Here is a 10,270-nt window from a genome sequence, read left to right as displayed (position 1 = left end):
ATGATGGCACACACCTGTAATTCTAGCATTTGGGAGGCAGAAACAGGAGGTTTACAAGTTCAAGGCAATCCTCTGTCATATAGAGAGCCCATGGCTAGCCTGGGTTACATAAGACCCTGTCTATAAAAATAAAGTCTATCGTTTGGAACTCATGGGGTGTGGCAGGGCAGGTAAGGGTGTCTACTGCTCAGGGGAGAGTCAGTTTACTGAGCATTGCATAGCTTTGAATTTTGTCAGTGGCTCCAGCTTTATGCCACCAGTCCCCATGAGTGTGATGGGTATGGATTTGCACTGTAGAACATGGAGTGTTAGGGGTATCTATTAGGGCTCTTAGGTTTGGGTTGGGGGGCCTGAGGAGGGTTCAGGATTTGACACTGTTAGGAAATGGGGTACTCCTGTCCTCGAGGACCTTACTGATTCTCTTTTAGAAGACTGGACAGGGCTCAGGCTGTGGTATAAGCCAGTACTGACGGACACTCAAGCCGGGTTAGGAACAGCACCTCTGCTCTCTATGGTTTGGACAATGTTCATGCTGGGTCTGTGTTCAGACATGGTAACAGAGTATTCCTGTCTATGTAGACACCCATGCAGATGGGCATGGCTCTACTGTGGTTACTGTGAGAAATGGTTTCTGTTGGGCTAAGGACAACAGAGCCAGTGGAGGCCCACTGCTGCTTTCTCTTTATCCATCTTTCCTAAAGCCCCTCCAACTGTGATGTATCCTGAAGTCCTGGAATCTGAAGACATCATACCAAACAGCCAGATACATGACCAGAGAAACCAAGTGACTAAAGAAGTGTCTCTATTGATGAGCAGGCCAGTCAAGTGCTGAAACACTGAGTGTGTGTGTGTGTGTGAGTGTGTGTGTGTGTGTACAAATGTGCCCTGTGTGCATGTGGAGGCTGGAGATTGGTGTTGAGTGTCTTCCTCGACTACTCTCTGCTTTAGATTTTTTTTGAGCCAGGGTCTTTCACTGAACCTTGAGCTCTCTGATTAGTTATATTGCCCCTTTGAGCACTAACACTATAGATACCTGCTGCTGGGCCGTGCTTTTATGGGAGTGGGTGCTGGGGATCTGCAGGTGGGTTCTCATAGTTGCATAGCAAACATTTTATGCACTGAGCCATCTACCCAACCCCAAAACTTCAAAGTTTTTAAAGAAAAATGAATCAAAGGCAAAGTCAATCAGGCATCTACTACATCCCAGGCACTGTGCCAAAGCCTTGACACACATGCACCCCATAACCCAGAGATGAGGGGTCCCTGTTTATACGTGAGGATGAGAGGCCTCGACATGTCATACGGGGGAAGGTGGCAGAGTTTGCATCTGAGTCAGGCCGTGTGAACTCTATGAGTCCAGTAGGATTGTCTCAACTGCAACAGGACCAGGTCTCCAATCTTCAACACCTCATTTCCTACTGGTCATGAGGTACAAGAGCCACGCCCGCAAACTGGTCATGGAATCCTGGTATCTCGGATCAGCTGATATCACCCCCTACTTCCCATGAGAGAAATACATCTGTATGTATGCACACAGGAACATGTGTATGGACAGACACACAGATTGTAAACACACAGACACACGGGGACATACACATACTCGCACACAGAGTTGACACCTCACCTATCTGGGATTCAGCTATCCAGCGCCCTCATCTATCCGGAACACAGCCGAGAAACAAGGAAGTAAGCAGAAGAGGCATCTGAGCAGCCAGGTTCGACGTTAACACAGTCCACGCACTTACAGCCCGAGCCCTGAGCTGCCAGGAGAAACCTCAGCCCCACTCAGCCACTCTGCGATTATCCACACGTGGCTGAGTCGGGTCAAATGAAAATGCTGACATGGGGTTCTTTCTCTACTCCTACTCAGGCAGGCTGGCCACAGCAAGCAGGGCAGATGGCAGCTTAGTAGAGCAAGATAAAACAAACAAACAAACCAGTAAGCGGTTGCAGCTGGGGCCACTCGACACGGGAGCACATCAACCAGTCCTGAGAACACACTTGGGTCATGGCATCAAGACCTAAAAGCTGGGTCATGCTGCTACGTAGCCTAGGCTGGTCTCAAACTCATGATCCTCCTGCCTCAGCCTCCCAAATGCTGGGATTATAGGTGCATGCCACTATGAACGTTTAAGAACTGCTCTCGATGAGGGAGCATTTTATGTGGCTGACATATGTGTTCATGCTTTGTTCACAGATTATGTGACTGGAGAATGGGGGACTAGGCTGTGGAAAATGCAGAAGGAAAAGCACACTGCACTTTTAAGTAAGGACGCTCCTAAAGTCAGAACACTGAATTCTGAAGTAGCTCGAGTAGCCGGTAGCTGGCCTGGGGACACGTCTGCACTCCCCACATCATCTTTAATGTGCTTTTTCCGCATAGAGACCCTGGTGGTGTGAGCGCTCACTGTCCAATCCGAGAGTGTGCTGAGCAATCACAGTAGGATTCTACTGAGTAAGTGGTTGCTCACATTCGATAAAGCAGATGCTGCTCCTGAAACTGTCTCCAGAGTTGGTTTCTGTCTTCATTCTTCACTAACCTACGGGTATCGTCTTGTTGGGGGATGCCCTGGTAATGGCGGCAGAGAGAGTCCCATCTTATATATTTAATATAAAGATGACTTTTGGGGTTCAAGTGGTAATGTTAGTGGGCATTAGTAGCCTGAAGAATTTGTATCAGCTAATCTAACCCAGGCTAACCCAGTCTTCTTAACTGTCCTACTCAGTTTTCCTAGCTCACAAGCCCCACTCCTCCCTATCACCTTGTATTTGGCTGACTGCTAAGTGTTTTCAAGGCTAAACACCATTTGAGCTTGCTTTCTCAGTGCAAGCCCTCAATTCCCTGGGAAAGTACGATGGTGCAGGATCAAGGTTATAGTGTTGGATTCATTCATGTTACTTTTCTTCCTCTCTGTCTGATCACTCTGTTTCTGTTTGCAGGCTTGGGGCCTGGTACTGATGATTGGAACCACATACGGTGTAATTTGGGCTTTTCAAAAGACCTAAGAACTGGCAAGGGGTTCTCAAGGCTGACGGAGGTGCCTCAGCTGTCACCTCCTCATTTGAAAGAAGAGATTAAAAGCGATACAAACCAACAAAAAACAGGGCAAGAACTCACGTCACAGCACAGCTATCCTGCTCTGCATTTCCAACACCAAGTAGCAGTCACTCTACAAGGGCAGCCAGCAGGGCACAGGGGTTCGGGAAGGGGCATTGTTACCTGGCATGGCGTCCATGGAAATATAGGGCTCGAATGGAATGGCCTTCTTCCTGTTTCTCGTGATTAAGAACACACCTAAGAAGGCGATGAGGCACCTGAGACAGGAGACAGGAGAGGAGGAGAAATGAGACCTGGAGCAACCACAAGGAGGGGGACTCATGGGCAAGTGGCTAAGGGCCCGCTAAAGGGATGACTAAGAACATGGGGCTTGCAACCAGCAAGGAACAGACACTATGCATAACAACAGCCTGGGGGCGGAGGCAGGGGACAGGGACTACACACCCACAGTCTCTACCAACTGGGTTCTGAGTTGTCTAGACTCTCCGGGAAAATGCTTGCAGCGTGTGGCGCGTCCACTTCCTTACAGCCAGTGTTCTCAAAAGCAGGCCTTTCATTTTTTAATTTTTTAAAAAAATTTATTTTATTTTATTTTGGTTTTTTGAGACAGGTTTTCTCTGTGTTGCTTTGGAGGTAGTCCTGGAACTTGCTCTGTAGACCAGGCTGACCTCGAACTCACAAAGATCCGCCTGCCTCTATCTCCCGAGTACTGGGATTATAAAGGTATGTGCTACCACTGCCCAGCTTCAAAAGCAGGCCTTTTAAAAAGCCATATTTTTTTTAAAACTAAAACATTTATTTTTCTAAATTTTTTCTACAAATTTATTTTTCGGGGTGGGGGGTAGGTTGGAGGTGGGGGAGAAGGAATGGGGGTGAGGGGAGGGAGAGGGAGAGGGGAAGTACATGTGAAACAAGCCTGTTCCCTAACTTGAATTAATAATAATAATAATAATAATAATAATAATAATAATAATAATAATAAAAAGAGAAAAAAAATTTATTTTTCATTTTACATACCAACCCCAGTTCCCCCTCCCTCCCCTTCTCCTGTCCCCACTCCCCAACCATATATTTTGTTTTTTTTTTGAGACGGGTTTCTTTGTGTAACCTTCTCTGTCCTGTAACTCGCTCTATAGATGCGGCTGGCCTCAAACTTGCCTGTCTCCTTAGTGCTGGGATTAAAGGTATGTGCCACCACTGCCTGGCTCTAAAAAAAAATCTTTATGATTTGAATTCAGTTGGTATAAAAGTCTAGCAAAATGAAAATGAAAACTAGGAAGTCCCTGTGCCTCCTAGTTCAACGCCCTCAGGAGCTGGTTACTTTTCAAGTGCTCTCTCTCTATCTCTGTCTCTGTTGCCACCCCCAGAGCCAGGATTAAAGAAAGGTATGCTCCACCCCACTTGGCTTTTCTTTTCTTTCAGTTTATGTAAACAAGCAACTTCTTAAAATCAAGGTGCAATTTACAGGCAGTAATGCATGAATCCCAGGAAAAAAGATGAACAGTTTGTTTATATTACTTGTGCCTATGTTCCTCTCCCAGATTAAGACCAAAAGATTTCTAGCCCTTTAGAGCAGTGGTTCTCAACCTTCATAATGCTGCGACCCTTTAATAAAGTTCCTCATGTTGTGGGAACCCCAACCATAAAATGATTTTGTCGCTACTTCAGAACTGTAATTTTGCTACTATTATGACTCATAATGTAAAGATCTGATATACCGGAGATCTGACATTCAACCCCTGGGAAAGGGGTCCTGATCCACAGGTTTGAGGATCACTGCTCTAGAAGGTTCTGTGGGTAAGTTCTACCTCATGAGTGCCGGGATTAGAAGTGTGTGCCACAATGCCTGGTTTCATTCGGAGCTGGGGACGGAACCCAGCATGCCAGGCAGGAACTGTACCAAAACGCACCCCAGCCCAGCTCCCAGGAGGACTTGGTGCCTCTTCTCTTCATGCCCACCATGCCCAGAGGCCCTACCTCCTGGCTTCTCTCCCTGCAAGTTATATTTACCAGGAATGACAAGAAGAGAGAAGGCTGCAGGCCTTTGGGGGAACAAGTTTTTCACTTTTGGGGCCAGCCAGCACCCTGCAGCTAGCAGCTCTCCCAGCTCCGGGTCCAAGGCTGAAGAAAAGGGCAGGGACAGGGCCTGGCTAGATGGGGTGTGACTCACCCCAGTGCAAACATGCAGATGTGCAGCGCTTCCTCCCCAAGGAAGTCCAGGTAGAAGATCGCACCTGCGCAGCAGCAAGGGAGAGAAGAGATCATGACCATTTCCAGACTGCCCACCCCGGGTAGGCTGGGCTATTTGCTCTTCCTTGCAAGGTACCAAAGTGAGCCAAAACACTAGAACTAACATGGATGAAGGCAGATAGTCTTCTCCAACTGCCCTCTCAGGCTCTTTATATCCCCATATTCAAACAAACAAACAAACAAACTTTTGGGATAACTCTAAACTGCTCCAAACAGTAAGGGTCTCACACATACTTCAATCGCATCTCCTATCATTAACCACAGGACGTGATAATTTTCCCGCCTCAGCTTCCCAAGTGCTGGGATTACAGGCTCAAGCCACCATCCCCGGTTTGTTTGTTTGTTCCTTCATCTCCCCCCCCCCCCCCCCCCCCGCTATTTTTGACGGGGTCTCATGCAGACCAGGCAGGCCTCAAACTCCTTATGTAGACAAAAATGACTTTGAACTTCTCATTTTCCTTCTTCTAATTCCCAAGTACTGGAATGATGCATACGGAGAGCCAGACCTGGTTAACGCAGCGTGGAGGATGGAACCCGGGGTTCTGTGCACACTAGGCCAGAATTCTACCAACTGAACCACATCCTAACCCAAATGACCAAATCAGTTGAAGAAGCCCCTGCCCAGGACCCACGAGCAGGAGGAACAGGGGATGTTTGGCTTGTACATATTGAATTCTAGAGAGGAAATGTTATGAAGGATGTAAAAGGGCAGCTCCGAGAAAGCAAGTGATTATTCCCTGAGCCACAGTGTCGGCATATATCTTCTGGAACGCAAGCCTCCATCTCTAAATCCCACGGCCTCCATAGGCAGAGCCGCAAAGTAGAGTTAGGTGAGAGGCAGGCCCTACCCCCACCCCCACCCAGGGACAATGCTTAGGCAGGAGACAGAAACCCAATGAGGGACTACTCTCACCTGCTGTGATGGCTGCTGTGGTGGACAGGATGTAGCCTACACTGGCGATCAAGGAGGAGTCATAGATCTGAGAGGCTTGACTCAAAAACCTGCAACACACAGGTACTTGGGTCAGGGGGCTGAGGGCTAAGAGTGGAAATTGGGGTACAAGACAAGGCATAGGGGTTTCTAGGTCTGTACGAATGGCCTCTCCCTACACAGAGTGCTGTGCATCCCAAGATTTGGGGTCTGAGATTGGCCCACAGACCGAGGCAGCATGCCTCTGACTGTGTGACTCTGGCCATGGCCACGCCCTTCTCCTCAGCCCTGATCCCCTCACTGGGTCCGCACTCATCCCAGGACACTCTCATGGGGTTTGTCACATCCAGCCCAATATTGCAATTTTTTAAACATTAGAAGCATATTTTAGTGGTTACTGCAATGACCTGGAGAAAGAAAGGGGATCTGTCTGTGGCAGACACCACCTTCATGTGGGAACCGATCCTCTGTCTGATTCTCCATTGACATCCCAGTCAGCACTGCACAGCTGCTCACAGGGACACTAACCGCTAAGCTAACCATCTGTGCCTGAGCTGTGTCTCTGAGGGCTGTGAGGTGGACTGTGGCTCTGGGTGCCGGGGGACTGTCCTGACTGGGAGACCAGAAGTTCCTAAGAGGTGGCAGGAGTCCCTGGCTGCCTGTGTGACCCTGATCCCTCAGCACAGAACCTGTGTACTTGGCGGGGGTTTTCTCCCTTGGGAGGGCTGTCAGGGTATCATGGGAGGAGGCTAAATGTCATAATAGTTAAAAGGATAGTAGTGACAAAGCTGGTGGCGTGTGTGGACCCCACGCTGAGGCACTTCAGGCAGACCTATGGGTCTCAGCTGCAGAGAGTAGCCCGGTGGGTCTTGGTGGAGCAGATGCAGAGGGGCCCAGACTGGGAGCCTGATGCCCAGGTTCAGCTCTCAAACTGTCACTTCCCAGCTATGATCTCCCTCTGCCTCCCACCATGGGACAGACAGTACCATCCTCATCTTCAGCTGCCCCTGTGAGCATAGGTAAACAGAAGATGGGGGCTCCCAGCATGGCCCTCAAGGTCAGATGGCTGGTGGGTGCTGAGCCCAGGCTAGACCTAGGAACCTGACCTTCAGAGTGGCTCAGCCTCACCCGCCATTTTGAATCTTTCTGGCTGACTGACTCAGATTGTCACCTCCCATATTCTTAGGGTGCCACTCCCTCCCAGTCCCCGGCAGGGAGGGCTTTAGGACTCAGAGCGGGCAGGATTGCAAAGCTTCATACTCAGCGGTAGACATGAGCGTGTACTCTTTTCTGTGTGAGGATCGGGGCAGAGTTCTCAAGGACAGGAAATGACAGCCCTGTTTCTCTAAGGAGACAAGCAAGCGCCTCCTAGGAGACGGCATGGCTTCTCTTCAAGTTCCCACAGGGCAGATGACAGGAGGTGAGACTGTTTCTCGTACTTTGAGGCAGGGAGGTGAGTGTGTGGGATCTCCCCTCCCCCCAGGAGCTCATCTCCATCCTGATTCTTACTGGCTACCTGTATGTTCTGGCTCCCTGACTACTTCAGAATGCAGAGGAAGAAATGCAACGCACGTGGCCTGGTAGATGGCAGAGGCCACCATGCACACAAACATCACGTAGAAGATGGGGTAGTCCAGCTGCAGGTTGCCCTGGATGGACAGCACCAGCATCCCTGACACAGCCTTGACTGTCACCACTGTCATGGAACCTGTGGAGAGCAAGCAGAGAACGTAAGGTGTCAGAGCCTCAAAGGACCTGGGGGCAGAGGTGGGAGGGTCATGAATTCCTGTGGTAAGAAGACACCATTGGATAGGTCTACCTTGCTCAAGACTCCCAGATCTGGGCTGACAAGTCAAAGGCAGGGATAGGAGGTACCCACAGCTATTTCCAAGTGTCACCTCACTGTACCCTAATGGGTAGCAACTTCAGGTTTCTGTCCCCAGACTACATGGGAGTGAGCTTTTTGAACGGATACACAAATTTCCCTGAGTACCAACTTCATGATAATCCCAGGATAATATAAGTGAGGAAAGAACTCAGGAATTGGGGCTTCATAATACTCAGTCACATGTATTTCCTGTGGGTTTAGGGACTGGAGAGATGGCTCAGTGGTTAAAAATACTTGCTGCTCTTTTATGGGACCTGAGTTCAATTCCTATCACCCACACCTGTAAGTCCAGATTCTGGGGATGTGACACCTTTTTGGCTTTCATGGCAATCATACACACATATCTGCCCCCCACGTATACATAAAAAAGTAAATATTTTAAAAAACCTGATTGTTTTGGTGTGTATGTGTGTGTCAATGAGTGTACACAGAGGCCAGATTTGACACAGGGTATCTTCCAGTTGTTTGGTGTTCTCTCTCTCTCTCTCTCTCTCTCTCTCTCTCTCTCTCTCTCTCTCTCTCTCCAGAATTCTTACTGAACATGGAGCTCATCCATTTGGCCAGATTGGCTGGCTAGTAAGCCCAGGGGATGCTCCTATCTCTGCTTCCTAGTGCCAGGATTACAGGCGCACACTCTGTGCCTGGCTTTTTATGTGGGTTCTGGGGATCCAAATCCAGGCCTCCAAGCTCTATATTGACTGAGCCATCTCTCAAGCTCCTGCCATATATTTCTTTACTCTAAGAAGCTTCTAGTGTTATGTACCTTTATGCATATGCAAATCAAATCCAACATATTTTTATTTACTTCAAAATTATAACTATGTAACAATGCATTTATATGACAGGCACATGCACATATGGCATAAAACATGTACAGGAAATGTAACTACTTAAAAGATGGAAGGAAAACGGTATAAGCTCTGTTTTCTTCCTGTACATCCCATGACTGTCATGGCCACCTCACTACGAAGACCCATTGCTAACCTCCTAGTGGCTTCAGCTTGCAAAGTGTCATATCCCCTGTCAAACCAGAGTTAGAAAAAAACAACTGGAGTAAGAGACAGAAGAAGCCACAGCCCTGACTGAATTGTTTTCCTCCTCCTCTGTCAGCTACCTCATGAACTTTCTTCTTGGGCCATTGCACTAGTTTGCAGGCACCGGTAGCCACTGAAGTCAGGTGTGCATCACCATACTGTCCACGCCACCAAATAGCAGGTGGGCCATGAAGAAAGGGAGGAGATGCTGATGACTCAGGTCCTAGCCACCTCAAAGACACAACAGGACAGGGGACTGGCTGCAACTTGGGCACACTAAGAATGTTATGTACAAACAAGCCAGTTACAAAAAGGCTTCATGGGGCCAGGTGTGTAGTATACACCTGGAATCCCAGCACGCAGGAGGCTGAGGCAGGAGGATCAAGAGTTCAAGGCTAGCTGTCTACAGAAGATGCAGCTCAGTTGAGAGAGGGCTTGCCTAGCATGCACAAAGCCCTGGGCTTAGTCCCCAGCACTGCCTAAACAGCATTCAGGAGGTGCCAGCAGGAGCATGAGAAATTCAAGGTGGCAACACAGCGATTTCAAGGTCAGTCTGGGCTACCAGGGACCCAGTCTCAATACAAATAAACAAAGAGCCATATTAGAATATAATTCCAGTTATAGAAGATGTTCACAATGTTCATACACAGAAGGTAGGTTAGTGGTTGCCTGGGGCTAGGAAGAGGGGAATGGGAGTCACCGGTACTGAGTACAGGGTTTATTTGGGGGATGAAAATGTTCTATGATTAGATTGTGGCTGGGTGAGTCTGTGACTATAGTAAACCCTACGCAATGGTTTACCTTGAGCAGTTGAACCACGTAGCATAGGCTTCTATCTCAAGAAGGCTGTTTTAAAAAGTAGGTCAAAATAATGCCAGCCTGTCTTCAGTGACACATATCTGTGTGGTTTGGGGGGCTCTTACCAAGGTGGATGGGAGGAAGAACATGTGGGTGTCTCTGCCATGTCTGTTAAACAATGTTGGTGTATTTTCCTTGTCCATTTTGGAGTGTTGTGTAATGGAGAGACACCAGACGGCTAGCCCTTGCTCCTGCTCCACTGGACACTGGGTGACAAGCAGCATCCTTACCTCAGTCTGAGGGCCCTCTCC

General features: G+C 48.5%; 1 protein-coding gene across 3 annotated transcripts in view; it reads right to left on the bottom strand.

Moving 5' to 3' along the window:
- Positions 1-10,270, bottom strand: part of Nipal3 (NIPA like domain containing 3) — a 42,683-nt gene that overhangs the window by 5,232 nt on the left and 27,181 nt on the right. For 2 of the 3 annotated variants that reach the window (XM_027399686.2, XM_027399688.2), the window contains 4 exons: positions 7,812-7,947; positions 6,222-6,310; positions 5,229-5,292; positions 3,221-3,315 (listed from right to left, as the gene is read on the bottom strand). In XM_027399686.2, coding sequence (XP_027255487.1) covers positions 3,221-3,315; positions 5,229-5,292; positions 6,222-6,310; positions 7,812-7,947 — 384 coding nt within the window. Of the gene's footprint in view, positions 1-1,624; positions 1,657-3,220; positions 3,316-5,228; positions 5,293-6,221; positions 6,311-7,811; positions 7,948-10,270 lie in introns of all 3 variants that reach the window. The other variant, XM_027399687.2, reaches the window with a different exon arrangement.

The sequence above is a fragment of the Cricetulus griseus genome, chromosome 2 (assembly GCF_003668045.3).
Source record: "Cricetulus griseus strain 17A/GY chromosome 2, alternate assembly CriGri-PICRH-1.0, whole genome shotgun sequence".
In the NCBI taxonomy this organism is placed as follows: Eukaryota; Metazoa; Chordata; class Mammalia; order Rodentia; family Cricetidae; genus Cricetulus; species Cricetulus griseus.
This window is presented reverse-complemented; position numbering and strand designations above follow the sequence as displayed.